Source organism: Canis aureus, chromosome 1 (assembly GCF_053574225.1).
Source record: "Canis aureus isolate CA01 chromosome 1, VMU_Caureus_v.1.0, whole genome shotgun sequence".
Lineage (NCBI taxonomy): Eukaryota > Metazoa > Chordata > Mammalia > Carnivora > Canidae > Canis > Canis aureus.
In genome coordinates this window covers 17,851,203-17,876,160 of record NC_135611.1, presented here as the reverse complement: position 1 = coordinate 17,876,160, position 24,958 = coordinate 17,851,203, and the positions used below count along the sequence as shown (strand labels likewise).

Genomic DNA, 24,958 nt, shown 5'->3' with positions numbered 1-24,958 from the left:
TGTAAAGGTCACAACAGCCCTGATCAATCTCCTCTAGCAATCTCACTTGTTCAAAGTACATGGTGTTACAAGATTAGAGGGGTATGTGGAGGAGAACCCAGGGACCAGGGATAGAGAAGGATGATGCCAGGTGAGGAAAGAGGTAAAATCAGAAGGTCCATTGATAAGTTCTTGACCAGAGTGGAACTGCAGATTGGGTTTATGAAGCCAGGAAAAAAAAAATCCTTGGGAAACACAGGAAGAGGAGCTTTTGAACACCTAAGAGTGAAGATTTAACGACCTAAAGACTAAACTCATGTAGATTAAAAACAAAAGTACTTTTCTTTGGGGAACTATGAGTTAATCTGGTGGTTTCTGGTGTCCTGATGATGGCAAGAAAATCTGAGACTAATATGATAACTGACAACCAGCTTTTTTTTTTTAAGATTTTATTTTTTTTATTCATGAGAGACACACACACACAGAGAGAGAGAGAGAGAGAGAGGCAGAGACACAGGCAGAGGGAGAAGCAGGCTCCATGCAGGGAGCCTGATGTGGGACTCGATCCCAGGTTTCCAGGATCATGCCCTGGGACAAAGGCTGCGCTAAACCGGGAAGCCACCCGGGCTGCCCCTGACAACCAGCCTTTAATCTTTGGAGGACATTTGCACAAAATACCATTCATTTGCCTAAGCAGCATTTAACACACTGGTAGAAGTCAAACTACACTGGCAGGTGAATGTTTTAGGATGCAAAGAATTTTTCATCTTGGGGCACCTGGCTGGTTCAGTTGGAAGAACATCAACTCTTTTTTTTTTTTTTCAAAGATTTTATCCATTTATTCATGAGAGACACAGAGAGAGACAGGCAGAGACACAGGCAGAGGGAGAAGCAGGCTCCCTGCAGGGAACCCTATGCGGGGACCTGATCCTGGATCCTGGGACCACACCCTGAGCCAAAGGCAGATGCTCAACAGCTGAGCCACCCAGGCGTCTCCAAGCATACAACTCTTGATCTCAGGGTTGTGAGTTTGAGCCCCACGTTGGGTGTAAAGATTAAATGAATGAATGAATGAATGAATGAATGAATGAATAAATAAATAAATAAATAAATAAATAAATAAATAAATAAATAAGAATTTTTCACCTTGGGCAATTACATTGGAATCACCTGGGGTCCAGAGTGAATTAGTCAAAGTTGAAGGCCAAGCATTACAGGGTTTTAAAAGTATCTTGGGGGATGCTCATGGGCAGCTATGGTTCAGAACTTTACTGGTGTTAAAAAGTCAGAGTTTTCAAAAGATCATTAGTACCTAGCACATTCCTAAGCAGAAAAATACAACTGCATCTGATATCGTATTGCCCCATCAATCTTCCTTGTACCAGGACTGAATGCCTTTCCCAGAGGCTACTTTTCAAAATGGCAAAACAAGAGTTTGGAAAGAATACATTTCTTCAACTCGGGTCTTTAGTTGTTACAGTAAACCTGCTGGACTTCTGGGATGAGAATGAGGACTCCGTGCCCCGCCCACAGCTCAAGTTGTCTTCATAAATTTCTCTTCCCATTTTAACCTGCCCACCTGCCCCTGGGCTTCATCATGGTCTTCTCATTCCTCCATCCCTTAGCTCCCTTACCCCACAAACACTGGTTGTGCCTACATTTCTGGTCTTGTATAAACAGCAAATAACGTAGATAACAAACCTCAATTCTTAAGTGGCATTCCATCAGTCAAAGAACACTCATTAAGCCTCTCTCCTGGCTAAAAAAAGTGAGTATAATATTTTAGCTAAGTGTGAGACTAAAATTAATCAAGGAATATGGATTGAGTGCTCAGAGGGACAAAGGGAAGAATGGAAAACATACAAAGAGTACAGTATGTAGATACTCAAGGATCTTACCATCTAGACCAGGGATTAGCAAACTATAGCCCATTGACCAAACTGGTCCCCTACCTGTTTCTGTAAATGGTTTCATTGGAACACAGCCATGCTTAAATATATATATATATATATATATATATATATATATATATATATATATACAGTCTATGGCTGCTTTTATACTACTATGGTGTCGTTGAGTAGTTGTGACAGATCATCTGGCCTTCAAAGCCTAAAATATTTACTATCTGGTTCTTTCTAGAAAAAGTTTGCCAATGTCGATCTAAATTAACATCATATATATTTATGGTATATATAAAACCATCCACACACCCATCCTCTTAGTAAATATTTATGTTGCACTTTACTAGGTCCTAGGGGATGCATTAGTGTGAAACAGAGACTGTTCCTACCCCAAGGAGGCCTACAGTCCACTGAACTGTCAATCCTAAGCAATAAATAAGCACCAAAGAGGTGTCCATGCAAAAGAGAAGAGAATGTCGAGGCTAGACAGAGCCGTAACTAGAATTACTGTGAACTATAGAGATGGATTCTAAGTTGAACAGGATGAAGAGAAAGGAGGGGAAGGCCTTGACAAAATTAGAGTGAAGAGGCAGGAATGTCTACTCCATGGATGAGGGTGGCAAGTGGCACCTGGGCTGGCTTCAGGTATACTGGGGAGCAGGGGAGGGAATGGCATGATTTGTTCACCATTTATCTTCTGTACTAGACTCAAAGTTTGATGAGAGCATGGACAATGTTTATGTTGTTCATCTCTACCTCTAGCATTATGCAACATGACTGCCATATAATAGCTGCTTGATGAATATTGTTTAAAGAATTAAATAGTAAATGGGGACACTTGGGTGGCTCAGTCGGTTAAGTGTCTGACTCTTGGTTTTGACTCATGTCATGATCTTAGGGTGGTGAGTTTGAGCTCCACATTGGGCTCTGTGCTCAGTGTGGAGTCTGCTTGAGATGTTCTGCGTCTCCCTCTCCCCCTACCCTTCCCTCCACTTGCACACTTTCTCTCCCTCTCAAATAAATAAATAAATAAAATATTTAAAAAATGAATTAAATAGTGGATGAATAAATGAGCATCTTGACTATCAAGTTAGATATTCTGTAAGCCAGTTAAGAATTTCAACCATGATAAAGAGTTCTCTGATCATATTTTGATACAAAAGAATGGATAGAAAAATGAGAAAGCTAGTGTTTATTGAACAACTACTACACAGCAAGAACTTTACAAGCGTAATATTATTCAATTCTCTCAGCAATCCTTTTATTTTGCAGATAAAGAAATTCAGTCTTGGAACAATTAAATACCTGGCTATGGTCAAACAGCCAGAAAATAGTAGAGCCAGAATTCAAACCCCATTCTTACTCTGTTATTCTCAGATCCAAGGCTATTGCACATGCGCATGCCTACTGGTCATTTTCATACCTTGCTCTGCAGACCTGGGGCTCCTCAGAGTCCCCGTAAGGACCATCTGACCAGTTCTGTAGCACAGAGGACTAAGAGCATGCAGACTGTCCACCCACTTTCAACCAAAGCAGTTCTTATATTTTCTACTTCATATGTGGAGCTTCCTGATTTCATCAAACAAATAGTTCTTGGGGAAACAAAAAAGAATAGAAACCATTGTACTGGACCATACTACTTCCTAAAATCAAGCCAGAAGTCATGGTTTCCAGCCTTCTGCCGTCACCAGTGTGCTATGGGATCATGGCCAGCCACTCCTCCTTCCTTCCGTTGTTACACAAGAAACGTTGGGTGACGGTGCCAAAACCCTGTTGCATTTCTTGACTTTCCAGAGAGAACAAGGTTAAATGAAGAGCTCATTTAATGAAGGAAAATGCCCGGACCACCTTGAATAAAAGTCTAGATAAAGCTGTAATTCCATCAATGGCAGCAATTTAGAGGAGTGTGAACAGTTACCAGACAGAGTTCAGCTGGATGCCTTGGCTGACGTCTGCTCATAGCATCTAACATGGGAGTACGAAAAGCAAATAGGAGCCAATCTTTTGGCCTTCCCCGACATCAACCCGCACATGACATAATGCAGGGGCCTTGCTAAACAGTCCACAGAGGCACATTTACTTACCGATAGAGATGTAACACATGAATATACTGATTCTGGAAGAATTCATAACTGGAAACAATGCCACACTCCTCGATAGCTCGGCCATTCTTATACCAAGTTACCTCTGGCTTGGGTTGACCTGATAATGAAGACATAAGAATGTTCTTATTGGATTAAGTATTTTCAGAAAAAAAATCATAAAGCTATGAACAAGAATGGGTAATAAGCAATAGGGATGAGCATGATGAAGTATCTCGGTTGGGGAATGCCCTCTCCTGGATTCAAATGCATCACTCAATAAGCACTAACGAGCATGCTACATGCCTAAGATGATGTGATGCTGGGGTGGGGGTGAGGCATCCAAAATGAAGGATCCTCTCCCTAATCTCAAGGAGCTATTAAGAAAAATTATCTAAAACATGGATATGAGGCAAAAATGTGGATAGGATCTTCTTTCAGTGTCATAGGGGGACAAAGGTCCATCTAGAGGAATGTACTCTGTTTAATTCGAAGATTACTACTGATTAAAATTCCCAGATTTAGTGAAGCTACATGTAAACTGGTAAATTTTTATCCAGTGGAGATGTAAATGATCTCTGCCTGGCTGAAAAAAATAACTCTGTAAGTCATGGTTTATTGCCCTATAGGACATTAACCAGTATTTTACCTGGATCAGCAATCTTATCCTAACATTCTTTTATCAAGTTGCCCATAAATAAATAGTTCCTCAAATGTTCTTTGACCAGGACTTCCTACTTTCCGGTTCCCTCTCTACTTAAAGATTGAATGAAACCATTGAAATGTTCGTTTCACATTTGCAGGGAAGTCGCTTGACCTTTGGAAAATTGTAGTTTAACTGTAATGGCACAAAAGAGGGAAGAACGAAGTGCAGGAGCAAAATGCCATCTCCTAAGAATGAAGGAGTCCAGGATGTGTGTTTCCCAGGCTGGGACTGTGCATACCTGGCTGGCGCCATCACAGACACTGCCCTACGCCTTCTCCCTCAGAAGGAGCCCATCATGCCCTTGTGATCATTAACCAGATGTGATGCCAATGGACTCATCTGGCAAAACCCCAGATCACCTCTTGGGATTTTTCTACCCCATGTTACAGCCGAAGGAAGGTTTCCAGTGTGTCCCAGTGAGCTTTCCCCTTAGCCTCTGTTTCATTGAAAACATACCAAAATGTGCCATGTGATCAGAGGAAAAGCCCAATATTGAGAAACAAAACACTTTCTAGATCCATCCTTCTTGTGTTTCTGTTTAATTCATCACAGGATTTTTGGTGAGCGGCCCCAGAGATCACTACGGGAAGTGCTGGATGCGCTTCTGAGATCTGCACCATGGACAGGACCTGAGGGTGCTCAGAGGCCCTGCCTCCCTCCCCATGTCTTGTCTGATCTGGGGCCTCCCAGCCAGGCTACCTCTGTGCTAACTCCACCAATGTGCTTGGTGGCCACTGTGGCTATCACTCCTTGCCTCTCTCTCTTTAGGCAGGGGCCTGACTAATCGGTCCGCGGAACCAGGAGCAGACAGGCCTGCGTGCAAGGACACATCCTTCTTTACCAGTGGCTTGGTGGAGTCCCTTCCAGGCAAATGACTAAACCACCAAAAATGAGCTTCCCTGAAAAATCGTCAAGGATGCTGCTGATCATAATTCATTTCGGCTTGTTCTTAGCAGCTTTGCATCCCCCTAAAATCATCTAGTCAAATTTACTAGATTCCTTCCCGGGAAGTATCGAATTGCTCCTATTTTTATGCATAGTTGTGTGTGGTTTTTTTTTTTTAAGATGGTACCTAAGGTATGGGGAACTCATTCTAATCGCTTGGACCCCAGTTTTCTTATTCACACTGATCAGGGCTGGTTGATGCCCGCAGTTTCTTAATGGCTGACGGGTTTTTTCCTTCTGTGCAGTATAGATCTGAATAATCAGCCAGAAATGAGACTTACACAGGGAAGTGGTATCTTATACCTTGTGGGTGGTTTTCTTTTCTCCCTCCACTTGCTGGAAACCTCACCCGAAAATCCTCCCTTGTTTTTGAAGCCTACCTGCAGGTCACATATTGAGAGCCACCTCCAGAATGTTTCACAAGCATCCAGCTAATGGGTGTGGGGACTGGTAGGCAAGTTTCGTGTATGTCCCAACACTGGGGCTTCCTGAGGAGACATGGGAGCCCCAGTATGAAGGCTCAGTGTAGACTTGTGCCTGTCCCTCCTCTGAAGGTTCAATGATGGACAAACACCGAGAAAGATGGGGGCTTGGCTCTGGCCTCAAAGGAGCTAAGCGCACAGTCATACACTCCAGCACCCAGACCAGAGAAGAGATTTTATTACGACTTTGGCTAAGGAATCGTGGCCATTTCAGAAGCTGGCTCCTCTCCTCTTCCCTAGAAAAAGTGAGCTCAGGGGAGAAGAGTTTTCTAGGTACCCTCAGGGAAGACCACCGGTGCCTCTGTCTTTGAAGGAAGAGACATAATCCAAGAAAGAAAACAACCCACAAGGTACAAGATACTACTTCCCTACCCTACTATTTTGCTTCTACTATTTCCTTTTAATAATAAATCCTCCTTACTACTGGGGGTACCTATTAGGGGGCCAGGTCTGGGCTATTTACTCTCCAGTCCAGGGGGAGTTCCAGTCTCCTGCTTCTCTCCATTGGGCATCCTCAGCCTTGGTTTTGCCCTCTTTACTGTTGACTAGCACACCTGAAGAAGGTGAGCAGCGGGAGATGCATTTAGCCAGTTTGGGAATGTCAGGGAAAGAGTGAGGGAAGATTTCATCAAGTCATCTGAAGTAAAGTTAATCATCCCATTCCTACGTACACAGGAAATTAAGAGTGTATTATTTGAAAAAACAACCAGTGTGGGAATCGCCTAACCAAGAACCACAATGTGAAGTGAAAAGGATCATTAAAATATGGCCACAGGGATCTCTGGGTGGCACAGCGGATTGGCGCCTGCCTTTGGCCCAGGGCGCGATCCTGGAGACCTGGGATCGAATCCCACGTCGGGCTTCCGGTGCATGGAGCCTGCTTCTCCCTCTGCCTGTGTCTCTGCCTCTCTCTCTCTCTCTCTCTGTGTGTGTGTGTGACTATCATGAATAAATAAATAAAATATTAAAAAAAATATGGCCAGGAAGCTACTTGAAGAAATTCTCCAGATTGGGGGAAAAAAATCATAGAAGATTTAGTTGTTCCACTGATCACTCAGACCACGCTAGCCAGGCCATGATGTTTTTAATAATGCCTTTGTGAGCCTAAAACCCTGGGCCCCAGGAAGATTGCAGAGGGTCATTAGCCACCGAGGGTTACCAGATATTATGCAGCGAAGCACGGCGTCTGACTTCTCAGGAACCTTCTGGGAAAGTAACGTAGATAAAAAACAAAGTGTGCGCCTCTGGGGCCCTCCCAAGTCTGTCATCCTTTCATGCCACGTGAATCTGAAAAACAAAAATCCCTGACATCACCATTTGTTGGGGGATTCCTCTGACTTTCCCGGGAGTGCTGGTGGTGGCTCTTGGGGAGAGAAGGAACGCAGCGTGTCCCTGGCTTGAGGAAGGCTGGGCGGTGGCCCTCGGCAGGTGGGCAGGTGGGCAGGTGGGCAGGTTGCAAGAAGCCCGTGGGCAGGTTTTCTCACCTGCGCAACGCCCGGCACTGGGACCAGATGCTTTGTCGTGGGGGCTGTGCTGTGCACTGTCGCATGCTTAGCAGCATCTGGCTTCCACCCACCAGACGCCGCAGCCCTCCCCCAAGTCATGGCAATCAAAAATATCTGCAGACACTGCCAAGTTTCCCCAGGGAGGGCAGCCCCAGTACAGAAGCATGCACCCCAGTGGGTTGCAAGGCAGCTGGTCCCCAGACAGAGAGCACGGCTTTACCATCTCTCTTTTCTCTTTCTTTCTGTCCTTAAAGTCTTCTCATTGCACTCAAAAAGGGTGCAAGCCACGCTTGCGTCCAAATAAAGAGTTGATTAAATGCAAAGGAATCTCCAGGTGGGAGGTATTTTGAAATTGGGAAAGTACTGCTCCCTCTGAGCCCCCAGACGAGCGCCCCCAGGAGGGCGGGGGATGGGCTGGCAGTTTTGAGCAAGCCTGTATTCATTGATACTGGAAGGCTTTTAACACTTGATTAGTCACCAGGTGTGTAATTTCATTTCATTTCTTTTAAATTCCCTGAATGGTTATTAACACCTCCTACATCTTACCCATGTGGAATCTTACCCATGTGGAATCTCAGAGAAATTCGACAAGTTGCTCAAGGTCACACAGCCCAAGTGGCTGCTGTCCTGGGGTGCCCTTCATGGTTGTGTAGGCTGACACTGCTAGCGTGCAAGGTGTCCCCGGAGTTGCGCAGTGCACAACCCACACACCCCTAAGAAGCCAGGTCTGTCTGAACCCAGAGGACCCTATCCTCTCTTTCCTCCAGATACAGGCTAGCACCACTCTGCCAAAATGATCCTTTGGAGAGCCCCGCGCTTGTAAATAACATTTTGCTCTATCCAAACGGGAGGCTCCCACTCCTCTGGATGTTGGTGAACAGTTCCCATATGCTCAAAGCTCAGGAAAGGGAAAGCACATCCCACAGTGGGATACATTTAGCATGAATGGGGTGAGGCGCACTTTGACATGCAAACGGTGATTCTGGGGATGCTGAGCATCCAAAAGCAGGAGCGATCCAAGCTCTAGGCTGTATCTTAATGGTCACAACTGTATCATCGAAGGGGAAATCCCACTCCATATGGGTGGACCTTAACTATTTAGAACCAATTCCTCGGGATCCCTGGGAGGCGCAGTGGTTTGGCGCCTGCCTTTGGCCCAGGGCGCGATCCTGGAGACCCGGGATCGAATCCCACGTCGGGCTCCCTGCATGGAGCCTGCTTCTCCCTCTGCCTGTGTCTCTGCCTCTCTCTCTCTCTCTCACTATCATAAATAAATAAAAAAAAAATTAAAAATAAAAAAAAAAAAGAACCAATTCCTCCAATGTGCAGGGCCTGGTTCAAGATGAAAATGAGGGGTTCGGGATCCCTGGGTGGCGCAGCGGTTTAGCGCCTGTCTTTGGCCCAGGGCGCGATCCTGGAGACCCGGAATCGAGTCCCACGTCGGGCTCCCGGTGCATGGAGCCTGCTTCTCCCTCTGCCTGTGTCTCTGCCCCTCTCTCTCTCTCTCTCTGTGACTATCATAAATAAATTAAAAAATTTAAAAAAAAAAAAAGAAAAGAAAATTAGGGGTTCCTTGTTCAAAAATGATCGAGCTATTTGAGATGGCAACAACAGAGCCATAAACTGAGTGCTGGGGCCCTTCTGGGCATGGGGCCCTGTGCGAGGCTCACACTGTGGGATCCTGAGGCTGGCCCTGCCCGGTGGACACGGCCCCGAGAACATTCTGCTCACCAATGGCCACTAGTGCTTCCTCCCCTTTGAGGCCTTTCCTTCAGCATTTGGTGTTCCCAGGGCATTTCCTTAATCTTAAGGTGTTCTGTTTAGAAATAAGGTTAGTCCTTGAAAACAAAAAAGCACTCCCAACTGCTGCTTAGTGAAACACCCAAGCTCTCTGAGTATGGGGGTAAAAACAATTAATTTAGGAGAATGTACTTCCTTCCTTTCTTCAGGAGAATGTGTAGAAAGCAACTTTGTGCTTTGACCTGAGGTTCAGCTAACATACAGAACGGGGAGAGAGAGCTGTACAGCTGAAGAAATAGTAGGTTTGCATCAAAGAGGAAGGTAAGTGCTTAGGTCTGAGACAGAGCACAAGGGCAGGGAGAGAAGCCCACAGGGCTGCGGGGAACTGGGGCAAAGAAGATTGAGCCAGAGAAACGGAAAAGAGGATGTTAAGAAGTTTTGCTCTACATTTGTTAATTGGATCCTCTCGACACCCCTTAATCAAGACTTGAATTGCATTTCTGGTGATTTTAGGTTACAGGGCATTTTACTGGATTTATTTATTTGTTAAGATTTGTTTATTTATTTATTTGAAAGAGAGAGAAAGAAAGCTCACGCACAAGAGCTGGAGGGAGAGGGAGAGAGAATCCCAAGCAGACTCCCCACTTATTGATCTCACGACTTTGAGATCATGACAGCAGCTGAAACCCAGAGTCAGCTGCTTAACAAACTGAGCCACCCAGGTGCCCCAGTTATAGGACATTTTAAATGCAACCTGTAGAGATTGGGCCCCACAGGGTTCCTGATTAATAGGTATTATATTTAAAAGATCATAAGCACCTCTTAGTCTAGATAGTAAGTTAGTTGCACAGAACAGCAAGAAATTCTGTTGGCAAGATGTCAAACAGACACCTGCACTCCAGATTACATAATAAGTACATTTGTGGTTGATGGTTCCAATCAGTATAAAAAGGCCAGACTTGACCTGCATTATTATTTACTTAGCAGTCACAGAAATGTCTAATGGAAAAACTATCTCAACTAGGTTGAAAGAAATCTCAAAGACAAATAACTCCAAAGGGCAACTTTTATGGTAGCCACTTTGCACAAGGAAGTTTACAGAAGACTTGGTGTGTGTGGCTGAATTACTGTACGAATAGATGACTAAGCCAGAATGAGTGTGGGTCCCACAGTGCTCAGAAGCCAGGAAAAATGAATGGCAACGTGCTGTTCTTTCACTGCTGAAGAAATGTTCCCCACCCCACGTACTGTGCCTCCCCCCACCGAAAATACACACAGAAAGAAGCAGCTCTTCGGTTAATGTCAGTATTTGCTCATCCATTTCAGAGGTCTGAGCAGGTGATGAGAGCTAGAGCTATGGAATTGAGATAAAAGTTGATATTTCTCAGTATTATTGAACAAACATTGTTGGGGCTAAATGTAAGCAAAAGGCAGTAAGAATGGACTCTAAGTCCAGTTTTAAATTTTTTACTGTATTTCAGAACTGAAAATGCAAGTTGTATTTGTGACCTCATCTGCTGTTTTAACTCAATATAAAATATAGAACAAGGGTTGGCAAACATCAAAGTACAGCTTCAGAAAGACAGAGGAAAGGAAAGGAAAGGAAAGGAAAGGAAAGGAAAGGAAAGGAAAGGAAAGGAAAGGAAAGGAAAGGAAAGGAAAGGAAAGGAAAGGAAAAGAGGAAGGAAGGAAATAAAATAAAGAGAAAGAAAGAAAGAAAGAAAGAAAGAAAGAAAGAAAGAAAGAAAGAAAGAAAGAAAGAAAAAAAAAGAAAAAAGGAAAGAAAAAAGAAAGAGAAAAAGAAAGAAAAAGAAAAAGGAAGGAAGAAAGGCAAAAGAAAGAGACAGAGTGAGATTTAGAATCATCCTCCAAATAAAGATATTTGGAGTATTTATTACTGGTCTGGCAAATTTTCCAAAAATGAGAACCATGCAATTTTACGTATTTTATACACCAGGTAGCATATTGGTTGGACACAGCATGTAAGTAGGTTTTACAACTCAAGAAAAGCAGGGCGTAGGAGTCAGAGCTCTTAGTTCCAACGCATCCCTTTATTGTTTTTGAGCGGCAGCATGGCACAGGTGCTAGGAGATCCAGAGCCGGATACCCTGGCTTCACACGCTGGCGGCACTCCCTACCAGCATTGTCAAGAAGCGTGTCACGGCCCCTCCGTGCCTCAGCTTCCTCATCTGTAAAATGAAGGCAAAACAGTGGTCTATACTTCCTAGGTTGTTATAAAGATTAAACGAGTTACTGCTTGCAAAGCACTTCGTACAGCACCTGGCACAAAAGTAGGAGCCCGATAAATGTTAGCACTAATTATTTTTTTAAATGCGGCTTTGATTGAAAACATTAGCCCATCTGACTGGCAGCAAGGCTGAGAGATATGCAACATTTTTTAACAGCTTTAGTGAGATAGAATTCACATGCCATATAATTCATTCATTTACAGTGTACAATTCAGCGGCTTTCAATATATTCAGAGTTGTGTGACCATCACCGCAATCAATTTTAGAATAGTCTCATTTCCCCAAAAAGAATCCCACACTCCTTAGCTTTCAAGTTCTCATCTTTCTGTCCCTTCACCCAAACCTACACACACAGCCCCGAGCAACCACTAATCCACTTTCTGTTTCTGTGGATTTGCCTATCCTGGACATTTCAGATCAACAGGATCAAACGCTACGTGGTCCTTTGTGACTGGCTTCTTTCTCTTAGCGCGACATTTCCAAGGTCCATTTGTGCTGCATCATGGGTCAGTATTCATTCCTTTTTACACCATTCTTCAACCCTTCTTGGGAGCAACTGTCGGGGCACAAGAATGACTGCCCTGGCTCTCCACATTCCTAGGACACTTACTTAGATGATTGGGGGGGGGGGAGTTAGCGGGGGGAAGGGCTCTAGAATCTGGAAAATTCTCCTGATCGGGGAAACATCACAGGACTGAGGACCGAACCCAGGCTTTGTCACTTGCAAGGGACATATCTACATCTGTCTCTGCCACTTACCTGGTCAAAGTTCTTCATCTGTAAAAGGAGATGATGCTAATGTTCTAAGGATTAGAATAATCCTTACATAAATGGCCTAACGAGAACCTGCCACATAATTGGTCTTCGAGGTGGTAATCAGTAGGCTTTAAGGAAAGACGTCACTTGGTTTCATCAATTTCCTTTCCTGCTGTGGGTTACCACAATAATTTTTTTAAGCAATACACCAATAGATGTCTAAAAATCTCTCCTCATGGAACATTCACCTGTAATAGTAATTTCAAGACATGACTTCTGCCATCCCCATTCCCAGGATCCACCCCTATGGATAGAAAGGGAAGAAAGGACATATCAAACTGCCAAGAAGAAGAGTTAGGGTGACACTGGGAACCTTATGTGTCATCTCTGACTCCTCCCCAGGTGACTGCTTCCTGACGGTGAAGTCCCACAGGTTACAACACTTACAAACATGCTATTTGACTCATAGAGACGGTTCAGTCACTGCCTGTCCCAGCCACGACTGTGCTGACTATAAAGGAGAGAGGACAGTTAAGTCAGGCTGTGGTTCATGTTTCGTGGCTTTTCTGAAGGTTAGACTCCTTGGAGACAGATTTATCATTCTCCGCTAAACGAGGACAACCAATATTGAATTACTGATATAAGCAGAGGGGGCTCTGGTGGTGTTCACAGACATGGAGAGGTAACATGTTAACTGGAAAGAGCACAAGATTTGCATGACTTTATTTTGTTTCTTTTAGCTGTGGGGTCCAGAACAAGTCATTTCCTTTAAAAAAAAAATTGGCTTGCCTTTAATTATACAGATTCTAAATGCATAGGTTACATGTATTTGTAAAAACACATATAAAGGCAAAGTTTCCCTCATGCCTATCCCTCCATCTCAATACCTTCTCAAGAGGAAGGATTTGTGGGGCAGCCCAGGTGGCTCAGCAGTGTAGCACCACCTTCAGCCCAGGGCGTGATCCTGGAGACCCAGGATCGAGTCCCATGTCGGGCTCCCTGCATGGAGCCTGCTTCTCCCTCTGCCTGTGTCTCTGCCTCTCTGTGTGTCTCTCATGAATAAATAAATAAAATATTTTTTTTAAAAAGAGGAAAGATTTGCTGTACTTTCAGGCATTTTTCTATCCATGTATGTATATCAGCATCTAAATATGTATACATTTACATAACATTTATATTTTGTTATATCTATATACTTTCTATCCATTTATGTGTATCTCATATGTGTGTTTATATATAATTTTGTGGCATGCATGGCATTAAATTGTGTATACTTCCCAGGCAGTTGGCTTATCTTACTTAGTAATAACCGTTGGCTTGTTATGGATTGCCAATCCAATCCATTAAAGGCTACATCATTTTTTAAATGCTGCTCAATGATATCAATATTGCCTAGCATGGCAATACCAGGCTTAATCTGTGTGTTCTTGTGTTGATGACATTGAGCTAGGCTGGAGTTTTTTACACTTACAAGTATGTCTCCAATAAAACTACATCCTGCTACATGCTTCCTTGGGCACATAAGTGGTTCTCCAGACTAAATATCAAGAAATGAAATTGCTGGATAAAAGAGCATTCACATATTCTATTTTGATAGATACTCCAAATGGGCAGGGCCCTTAACAGAATAGCAGAAGGATATGGTGATGAAGGGCCCGATTCCTGAGTTCAAGTCTTAGCTCTGCCACTTACTAGCTCACCTTTGCTCTGTCAAAGGTTCTTCATCTGTAAAACTATGATAATAGCAGTATCTACTTCATTTCGTTGTTAGGAAAACTAAGTGAGTATGTATAAAGCTCTTCTAAATGGTAGAGTAAGAACTCTGTAAGTGTTAGCTATCAGGAGCTTTGGGTTTTTTTGTTTTGTTTTTTTTAAAAGATTTCATTTATTTATTCATGAGAGACACAGGGAGAGAGAGAGGCAGAGACACAGGCAGAGGGAGAAGCAGGCTCCACGCAGGGAGCCTGACGTGGGACTCGATCCTGGGTCTCCAGGATCAGGCCCTGGGCTGAAGGCGGCGCTAAACCGCTGAGCCACCCAGGCTGCCCAGGAGCTTTGGGTTTAATATCAGTAAAATCACCAAAACATCTTCCTCTCAAATTAGAAAAGAGATAGGAGGTTATAGAATTCTTTGAATCATTAGAGCCCTCGATGGATGCCAAGTTTTATTTTGGCCAATCTGCCCCAATCACTCGGTGGCTTGGCTGCTGTCAGCAGGAAAGCTGCTGTCAACTGACAGGGTCAGGGAAATACTCTCATCCCACATGCAGATAATAGCTAACCAGCGCCTCTGGAGCTGGCAGGAAAGCCAGCTGTCACCGTGCTTTCTCACTGGGGACAGGAGGGATTAGTTCTGATTACTCAACCTAACCCAAATGGCAATTGGTATCTGAGTTACTACAGATTTGGATGTCACATCTACTATCCCATGTTAGTTAGGGAAGCATACGCTCCCCAAAGATGGGGTCTGGGAATTTGGGATCTGGGAATTTGGGGAAGTGGGTGAGGAGGAGGCAAACCAGGTGGGGAGAGAGAAACAATTAACATGTTTTTGGTACCTTCTATGTGTCAGCCCCTAGGCTGGACACTTCGTAGACATCATCACTTTGAATCTCCACAGCAAAACTACCAAGGCAGGTGTTCTTTCCCATTTCATACATAATGACTTGACACTTTAAGGTAACTTTAAAAGCGTTGACATAACAAACTTAATTCCTCACTGCCTGCAAGGGACAGTGTTGATATTGCGTCCAGGTTTGTTGGAGCTCAAGCATTATTTTCTTTCTTGGGTGTGACTTTTGGGTTGTATGTGAGAAACAGAGGCAAAAAAATAAGCCCATGAAAAGATGCTCACTATCATTAGTCATTATGGAAATTCAAATTAATATAATGAATGAGATAGCATTTCACAATTACTGGAGTGGTTACAACATGATAGGCAACCAAGTGTGGGCAAGGATATGGAGAAAAATCCTCAAGCATGGCTGGTGGGAATATAAAACAGTACAGACACTTTGGAAGACAGTTTGGCAGTTTCCAAAAAAAGATAAGCATGAATTTACCAAAAGTATCTCACCACGAGAAATGAAAACAAATATTCACACAAAGACTTGTGCACAAATATTAACAGGATTATTCATAATAACCTAAAATTGGAAATAACCTAAATTTCCATTGGAAACAATCTAAATGCCCACTGGAAAAACCTAGTGAACAGATAGACAAATAGGGTATAGCCACACCATAGAATACTATGGAGAAATAAAAAGGAAAAAACGTGGATACACAGTACAATATGGATGAACTCCAAAAAAATTCCAGTGAAAGAAGCCAGACACAAGAGACCACATACCGTAAGATTCTGTTTATATGAGATATCCAAAAGAAGTTATAAAGACCAAAAGTAGATTAGTAGTTGCTGGAGATGGAGGCAGCGGGAGAACACTGATTAATAATAAATGTGCATGGGGGCACCTGAGTGACTCTGTCAGTTAAGCACCCAACTCTTGATCTCAACTCAGGTCTTGATCTTGGGGTCATAAGATGGGACCCTGTGTTGAGCTCAATGCTGGGTGTGGAGCCTACTTTAAAAAAATAGTAATAATAATAATAATAAGTGTCCATGAGGGATCTTTTTGGGGTGATGAAAATGTTCTAAAACTGATCTATGATGACGGTTGTACGACTTGATAAATTTACTTCAAACATCATTGAATTGAACACTTAGAAGAGGTGAATTATAATTGCGGGATGGGTGAGAAAAAAGGAAAAGGTGAATTATACAAAATGCAATATATGTCTCAATAAAGTTAATTTTTTAAAGATTTTATTTACTTATTCATGAGAGACACACAGAGAGAGAAGCAGAGAGACAGGCAGAGGGAGAAGCAGGCTCCCTGAAGGGAGCCCGATGCGGGACTCGATCCCAGGACCCCAGGATCACAACCTGAGCCAAAGGCAGATGTTCAACCACTGAGCCACCCAGGTGCCCCAATAAAGCTAATTTCTGAAATAGAAGCAAGGAGACAAACATGTCATAAGCACATATTGCAGTCATTGCAGTCTTACCTGTGATAGCAAAAGACTGGAAGCAACCAAAATCTCCACAGGTAGGAATATGGTTACAGTTTATCTGTTGAATGGATTTTCTATTTTTAACAGCAATGGGCATTAAAAATGAATAAGGAATTTCTGTATGTATTGATATGAAATAATCTCCAAGATATATTGTTCAGCGAAATAAAATATAGAAGAGTGGAGAGCAGCTATCACTTGTATAGGCAAAACAAGAAGAATATTCTGATACGCTTATCCATACACACAATGATTCTAAAACCTCTCAAGACACTGGTACCATGGTTGTCTCTGGATGGAGGCCCAAGTATCTAAGGAAGGGGAGTGGGAAGCCTGTTAAAAACAGTGATTGGGACGTCGGGGTGGCTCAGTGGTTGAGCATCTGCCTTCAGCTCAGGTCATGATCCTGGGGTCCTGGGATCGAGTCCCACATCGGGCTCCCTGCATGGAGCCTGCTTCTCCCTCTGCCTGTGTCTCTGCCTCTCTCTCTCTCTGTGTGTGTGTGTGTGTGTGTGTGTGTGTGTGTGTGTCTCATGAGTAAATAAATAAAATCTTTTTAAAAAGAATAGAAAAAAGAAAAATGCCCCTGAAACTGGCAGCTTAAGTGACTTTTCCAAGGTCCTACAGCTTATGAATGGCAGAGTCCATAATTCTTGATTCTAATTTTCAACTTACTATGTTGAGAGGACATATTCCTCTACTGGGCTTATTCCTGTCTTCTCTCTGGGCAAAGACAGGGTAGAAAGGAAAGATCACGATGCTATCAACATACAGAGCAGGACTGTACTGTTAATGAGACCAACTGCCATGGACTAACTGGCTAACATCACTTTGGTTGGAGGTTGAACATGGGGGGCCGAAGGCTGTGTCCCATGGAGGCATGTGTCATCACAGTCCTCACTGTGTTGTGAAGAAATCCTCTCTCTCGTTCCTCTTCCTCTTGTCCTCTGCTTTCTCCTAGGCTCCCTGGGTCGCTCTTTGGAGAGAATGTCTATTTTTATTTTATTTTATTTTATTTATTTATTTATTTATTTATTTATTTATTTATTTATTTATTGAATGTCTATTTTAAATTGGACCAAAATGTGTGCAATGTCAGGCATCTGTAGACAGGGGAGCACCTGGGGAAAGTTCTCCTCCCTTCTGTCCCCTCCCGGCCTGGGATGGGAGCTGGGGCTGCTACAGAGAGTGCCAGTGTCACCTCGGCCACCTTCATCCGCCATCCTTCTCCCAGCCAGTCAGGGGGCCTTGGGAGAAAATGTTGTGGTTTTGCCTCCACTTGCCTTGTTTTCTGAAGAATTATTTTTATCATTCATTATCGAGCTGTTTTTAGTAAAGTGTGCCTAAGAGATAAGGAGCACCACCCCCAAGGAAAGCAGGGGAGTAGCACTGTACCATGCGTTCACTGCAGTCACACACAGGACCCTTCTACAGGAGATTTTTTTTAAACTTGTTTGGGCTGCAGTTTAAAGCAGGCCCGGGGATCCCTGGGTGGCTCAGTGGTTTAGTGCCTGCCTTCAGCTCAGGGCGTGATCCTGGGGTCCCAGGATCGAGTCCTGCATCGGGCTCCCTGCATGGAGCCTGCTTCTCCCTCTGCCTGTGTCTCTGTCTCTCTGTCTCTGTGTGTGTGTGTGTGTGTGTGTGTGTGTGTGTCTCGTGAATAAATAAATAAAATCTTCAAAAAAAAAAAAATCCCAGACCTCCTTGACTGGCCAAGTTTCCCAGTCGTCCTAACTGCATTCCCCACATTCCTCTCCCATCATCACTCCACCTGGACCTCAAGGATGGGTGCGACCTCAGCCTTCCTGCTTCCTGGGCCCTGATTGGTCCAGATTGGTCCTCCCTGGCCCAGGGCGCCTGAAATTCCCACCCCTGGCCCTCCACTCCACAACTCTGTGTGGGACACGCCTTCTCCAAGCTGCCCTTCGTGTTTCGTTTTGCTCAGTGTTGTATCCTTTACACAGAAAGACCATCTTCCATCTGGTTCTTCCATTCAAGTCCCACTAGTTTTCAAACCCCAGCTAAAGGGCTAAATTGTCCTTGAAGCCTCCTCTGAGAGCCTTAGGGTGGGAGGAAAAAAGAGCCTCCTCCCCAAATGGTGGACCACTCACTTCCGTGCGCCCTGCCTACACTCAGTGTCCCCCACAGACATACTCCACTGTGAGAGGTTTGCCTGCAAGACGACTCCTGGGTTTATCTTTTGTGTTCTCCCCAGTTCTAGCATATTGTGACTGGGCCTGCCACACATCTTTTGAAAAGTAGGCAAGTTTAGTGATTGAAAGGATCAACGCAAATAGGGTTTCCCCAGAAATTACAGGCCCAAGAAACAGCTAAAGCAGTGACCCTCAGGTGTGGTCCCTGGACCACGCCATCCATCCGCATCACCTGAGGACTTGTCCGAAATGCAAATTCTCCGGACCTTCAGAGGCAGAAACTCTAGGGGTGGGACCCAGGAGCCTGTATTTTAACAAGCTTTCTGATTCTGTTGCGCTTTAAAGTTTGAGAACCACTGGACTAGAAGAAAAATCTCCAACTACTGACTGAGGAGCAAATGAGCCTGGTTATCCAAGAGCAGGAGTGAAGACCAAGTGAAGATAGAGGTGAGTTGTGGGTCTTTTTCCTCTTTTGCAAGTTGGGCATTTATTCTTTCATTTTTACCAACCCTAAGATGACATGCTTACTGTCTCCCAAGTTCCTTTACATTTCTGAATGTCTAGATTTCCTTTTTGGCAGAAAAGAACAACAAGTTTCCTTGTGAACCTGTCAGTAGCTCAAGCAAAGGATTTATCAAGCTACTCTGATGTGCCTGGGCAGAAGCTGTGCCGTAGCTCAGTCAAGACAGTGCAATAATAAAGATGTGGCTAGCATTCTTTGGACCTGTCCCATGAGGCCTACTCATGACTCTTGTCTGCTCCATCCCTCTATGCCTGACTTATCCTCACTCCAGAACGAGGAAGCACCCTGTTCATAATGCGCTTTCATCACTGACCTCGAAATTCCAGCCATGGCTCTTGAAATGTCCATCTAGCTGCTGTCTCCGCTGAGCCCCCCATGGCTAGCCCATTTCAGAGTGTTCTCACATGTCCTCACTCCACTAGGCCTCTGTCCAAGCAAAAAGGTGCCCCTAGAAAGTTTGAGGAAAGACTGGACCTGTGCCTTAATTTTCATAATAATCACAGAGATATCACTTCATATGTATAGATTTATACCTTTACTTTCCATTCTTATGGATTATGAGAACTCATATTTAAATATGGCACTGATATATATTAAAAAGTATCCTATGATGTTGATAAATCCCTACCTGTACAGGTAATAAATATACCATCAACCATCTTCAAACAAAAAATAGTTTTTCTCATTTATTGCAGGCACATTCTAAAATATAATCTTTTTTTGTTTGTTTTGCTCTCAAACACTTTATTTTTAAGTACAGAAGTTTCCTCAAAAAATCTAATTTTCTTTTTTTTTTTAAAGATTTTTATTTATGCGTGAGAGAGAGAGAGAGAGAGCACATGAGTGTGGGGAGGTTTAAGGGAGAAGCAGGCTCTCTGCTGAGCAGGGAGCTGGAGGTGGGACTCAATCCCAGGACCCTGAGATTATGGCCTGACCTGAAGGCAGATGCTTAACCAACTGAGCCACTCAGGCACCCAAAAAATCTAATTTTCTACGTTATTTTGGTTTAATCATTGTATTGATGTCAAAAATGTGTTAACTTCCACCACTTTAATAGTTTCTATTGTAAAAGCATTTAGAAGTTTTAGCAAAAAAGAGAGAGAGAAGTTTTTAAATTAACCAAGGAGAAGAACTGGCCTTTGGGGAGAAGCTAGGATGTTACATATACTTTAGGTATATTTATTCATGTCCCCATCACTCCAGTCAGAGTGGATGTTGCTATCTTCATTTCACAGATGAGAACATTGGAGTTCAAACAGGCTGAAAAACTGTGCTAGACTCAGAATTTGACTGGAAATCTGACTCCAGAGCCTGTGCTTTACTCCTCAGCATCCCCGGCCCCCCACTACCTTCTACCCACATTAGAATGTCCACCGCTTCCTCCTTGCTTAGGCTGATATCTACATGTAGGTGTGCATGGGGCGCTTAAAAACAAATTAGATTGGGACAGGGGAGATTTTTGCCTGTGACAGACACAAGAATCCACATGACCTAAAAGCCTTCCCCAGAAAGTGAGTGTTTTGCAAAAACTCCAAAAGGACGATGACATTTGGCAGCAAATCTGTTTCAATTTGTTTTAAATCCTGATTTCCAAGATCTGAATGTGCTAATGGACCATCAGTGCCTGTTGATACAGGATTTGTCAATTTGTTGATTCAGAACAACATCCTGGATTTTGGTACATAAGTCTCACAGCAAAGAAGTTCTTTCAATTTACCCTTAGCTGGCTGGCATGCTGTTAAAAAAAAAAAAAAAAAAAAAAATCTCTTACCTTTCCTGGTCACTTAAGCTTCCAAAATTAAGGATAACTATACTTAAGGAAAAGACTGGGGAAGGGAAATATTAGAGCAGAAGCAGCTCTAAATGCTGTTCTTGCTTTTATCTATTTTTAAATGATTGCCAGATGTCTGTAACTGACACCCTTAATCGGTGGTTTTAAAGTTTGAATGTGTTTATCAAAATGCAATGTGACAGTGGGGCCATTTTATCGATGGATTTTTTTTGATTGACTTCTTGCCTTAAATTTTTAAAGAATCTATTTAACAACTTGAGTACAACATCCTGCCTATGGTTAACGAAACTGCATTATACACTTTAAAATTCGAGAGGTTAGATGTCAAGCGTTCTTACCTCAGTTTTTTTTAAAAAGGGAGGGGGAAAGGAGAGGAAAGCAAATCTATTTAATGACTTGATGAATGTCTCCATCAGCCATTTTGAAATGCCTGATAGCTTTTCAGCAATTTGCATTCTGGGTGTCAGACAAGATACTGCTGTGTCCATCCAGAAAGTGGGGATTTTCAATCATTCATATAATCTAAGCAATAACTTTTGACTAAAATACTCAAATATTTCAGACAGAAGGATCTGGGGCTGAGTTACCAGGATGATCACTCCAATTTTTCATGTTACTTTGCAAAACCTTTGCAGATCACTCCTTCGAGTCTTTTTCATGTTACTTTGCAAAACCTTTGCAGACCACTCCTTCGAGTCATCCTGTGTGTGTGTTTTAATTGCTGAGATAGAAAGTGTCTATTTTAATTACTGCTGGGCCCAAATAAACAGACATGAAAAATAATCATTTCCCAAGAGGGTCTGAATGGACCTAAACTACAAATGGTAATTTGGCTACTTTAAAGCCTATAGAGTCAAATGTGCCAGATGGCCCCTACTTGTTCCGTCCTGTTCTGTATCATCAGGAAACCATCTGCTCTGTTCCTTATTGCAGAAAATGCAAACAACTACATATTTAAAGCACAGCCATTCCTTATGTAAAAACCAAAGTCTGGATACTTACTTTTCAGTATTTTTCGTCCAAGAGACGTGATAGGAGGGCTGGCTCGGCTGTGGGCTCCCCGGGCTGTGTTGGGAGGTATTGATTGGGTGTCCCTGCTCCTGGGACTGGGCATTCAGAAGAGTTACAGGGTTCAGGGTCTTATCCACGTTCAAGTCAAAGCACAGTTGGGTCTGTTTCCAGAAAAGCTCCTATCCTCCTAAGAGGGAAAATTCTGTGCCCAGGGACGTTCTGGAAGAAGACATTTTTTCCCTGCCCTTGAATAAACTAGGTCATTGCTGAAGCTGGAGAATATTTTTTAGCATCACTGTGATGAAACTTGAGGGCTGTTTCTGCAGTAGGTGTGACACTTGTTGACGCCGCCGGGGAGGCCCTGGCAAAGGGACCTGGTGAAATGCAGCTCCAGCGAGCTGACGAAACACAGACGAGCTGTCCCCGAGGCCTGGGACACCGAGCACTGCTCTGCAAGATTGTGCAGGCCCTCAGCTTTAGTGGCTTGCCTCCTAGAAAAGCAGAATCTTGCTGTCTGATAAAGTCTCTGGGGCCGGAGTGACACCGGCAGTTCTCAGACCAAGAATACCAGGCATAGGAAACCTGTGCAGGGGGTGGTGGGGGTGAAGGGGAGGTGAAAAAAAGAGGCATTATGCTGTTCGTTTAGAACTGGTATTACAGTTGTTCTCTGAAGTTCTCTGAGAAACGCAGAAGCCACAGCAAGCAGGATCCACCCTCCTCCCTCCACCCCTAGCGGTCCTCCCCACACCCTCCCCTCCCACCCTGTCTCTCTCTCTCTCTCTCTCTCACACACACACACACACTCACACACACATTCTCTCTCTTCCTATTTCTGACTACAGTAGTAAGAAGAGAAGAGAGGAAGAACACAAGAAAACCATAGGAAAAAAAAAAACGCCACAAATCTGTCAAATTGTCAAGAATTGCTCTTGTTACATACCAAAGTAGAATTTGTAATGTGGGCATTTCTTTTATTGAACTGTGTCCAAATCCAAGACAGAAGATAAACAAAATCCAGGAGTATTTTCTCTGGAACTACTTTGTCTCTCCGGAAAAGTATGTGCCATACCTGGAAACTGACAGCTTGGAGAGAAACTTCTTAGGACACTCACAGAGGTGGCTAAAATTAGCAGCTCTGAGTGAGTGACTTTGAAGGGGACATAACTGGATACACTCACTCTGTGCTGGGCAGTACAATCCTCAAAAGCAGACTGTGCTTGCATAGAGCAGTGTGTGCATCACCATACCTGGATGGAATGAAATTTTTCACAAGATGAAAAAGTCATCACCTAAAGTCATTAAATATCAAGATGTATATGGTTGATGTGATCTGTTTCTCAGTTTCCTCTTCATATGAGAAAAAAGGCATTGAAAGCCGAGAGACTCTAAAATAATGACTGTCCCATTGGGAACACACCTATGAAACGCAGCCGGATGCAAAAAATTACCACCCCTTGATGACTGTGGGTATCAGCTGGTTTTATTTAAAGACGGATCCTCTTCATAGAGGCTCTTTCCAAATAAAAGCAGAGAACATTAAGAGAGCAGATAAGAGGAAGGTGTGATGATAAAAAATAAATGAAAGTTATCACACAGCAACAGGATAGGATAAAGACAAAGGGAACCAACATCCCAATGCAGTAGACAGACATATATGGTCATGAAAGAATTGTTGCCTGGGAGTTCTTAAATGGAAAAGTTGTCACTCATTATGAAACTTGCTTTTGTTCCTGACAAACCATCTGAAAGATGGACCCCCTCCCAGTCTAGCATTCATCTTCTAGTAAAATAAATGTAAGGAGCAGAGGATTAAAATATACATATAATTTATATTGGATTATAAATTTTATTGTATATATTGGCTCAGTGTATATATATACGATATATACAATATATTGTATATATTGTTTATATATTTTATTGTTCATCTCCTTAACCTGCAGCCATAGAGTTTCTGTTTTATTTATTTATTTTTTAAAGATTTTATTTATTTATTCATGAGAGACACAGAGAGAGAGAGAGAGGCAGAGACACAGGCAGAGGGAGAAACAGGCTCCACACAGAGAGACTGGCGTGGGACTCCATCCTGGGTCTCCAGGATCACGCCCTGGGCTGAAGGTGGCACAAAACCGCTGAGCCGCCAGGGCTGCCCAGAGCTTCTGTTTTAATCTTAGGTTTGGGGAGCAAGAATAGATGACAGTCAGAAACAGACCTTGGGATTAAATTCAATGAGGCCAGGACACTGTTCTGAATTTTCTGTGGTTTAAGGTATTGAAGAGAAAAAGGAGGGCATACATTTGTGCCTTTTCAATAGCATTTAAAAATACATGAGTTTGTGATTAAAAATGAAGACCTAAAAATGTTTAGTATCATTCCAGGTAAAGTAATATAGCACATAAGAAAGTATGCATAAGTTATCTCTTTTTTCTGAAGCTAGAGAAGGAGAAACAAGAACCTCCCTTTATCCATCCAGAGAGCAGAGTTGGAAATATTTTTTTATTTTTTTTTATTTTTTATTTTTTTTTTAGATTTTATTTATTCATGAGAGCCAGAGAGAGAGGCAGAGACATAGGCAGAGAAGCAGGCTCCATGCAGGGAGCCTGATGTGAGACTCAATCCCAGGACCCAGGGATCATTACCTGAGCCAAAGGCAGACACCCAACCACTGAGCCACCCAGGTGCCCTGGACATGTGTTTTTTTTTTTTTTTTTTTATTGGATGTCCTTTAATTGCTTCTCTCAAAGACCTTTGGGGCTTTGTTATTCTCTTCGTTTCTCAAATGAGTGGGTGCCTCACAATTCCTTGGCCACTCTAGGCTCGATGGGACCAGATCGAGTCAGTTCCCAACTAATCTGAATATTTAAAGCCAATTCATTAGGTTCTCAAGCTGCTCTTCACTCCCATAAATTGGGTTTGAATTGGTACGTGAGGAGTTTATCTGTTCATTTTATCCCTGCTGGCACAGAAGGCCCTCAAATGTTCATGTCTAACTGCACTCCTAATGGTAGGAGTGATGAATGCCCTTTCCAGCAGAGCACATTCTTGGCTGAGACTTGGT

The 24,958-nt window shown here is 43.2% G+C and overlaps 1 protein-coding gene across 6 annotated transcripts in view; it reads right to left on the bottom strand.

Annotated features, from left to right (window-relative positions):
• ALPK2 (alpha kinase 2) overlaps positions 1-24,958 on the bottom strand; it is a 136,333-nt gene that overhangs the window by 98,708 nt on the left and 12,667 nt on the right. For 3 of the 6 annotated variants that reach the window (XM_077891692.1, XM_077891644.1, XM_077891650.1), the window contains exons 2-5: positions 21,892-22,482; positions 11,481-11,531; positions 7,257-7,384; positions 3,968-4,085 (exon numbers count right to left, since the gene is read on the bottom strand). In XM_077891692.1, the coding sequence (XP_077747818.1) occupies positions 3,968-4,085; positions 7,257-7,365 (227 nt within the window). In that variant the 5' untranslated portion in view covers positions 7,366-7,384; positions 11,481-11,531; positions 21,892-22,482. Of the gene's footprint in view, positions 1-3,967; positions 4,086-7,256; positions 7,385-11,480; positions 11,532-12,350; positions 13,182-16,415; positions 16,480-21,891; positions 22,483-24,958 lie in introns of those variants that run through there. The other 3 variants (XM_077891665.1, XM_077891675.1, XM_077891656.1) reach the window with 3 other exon arrangements.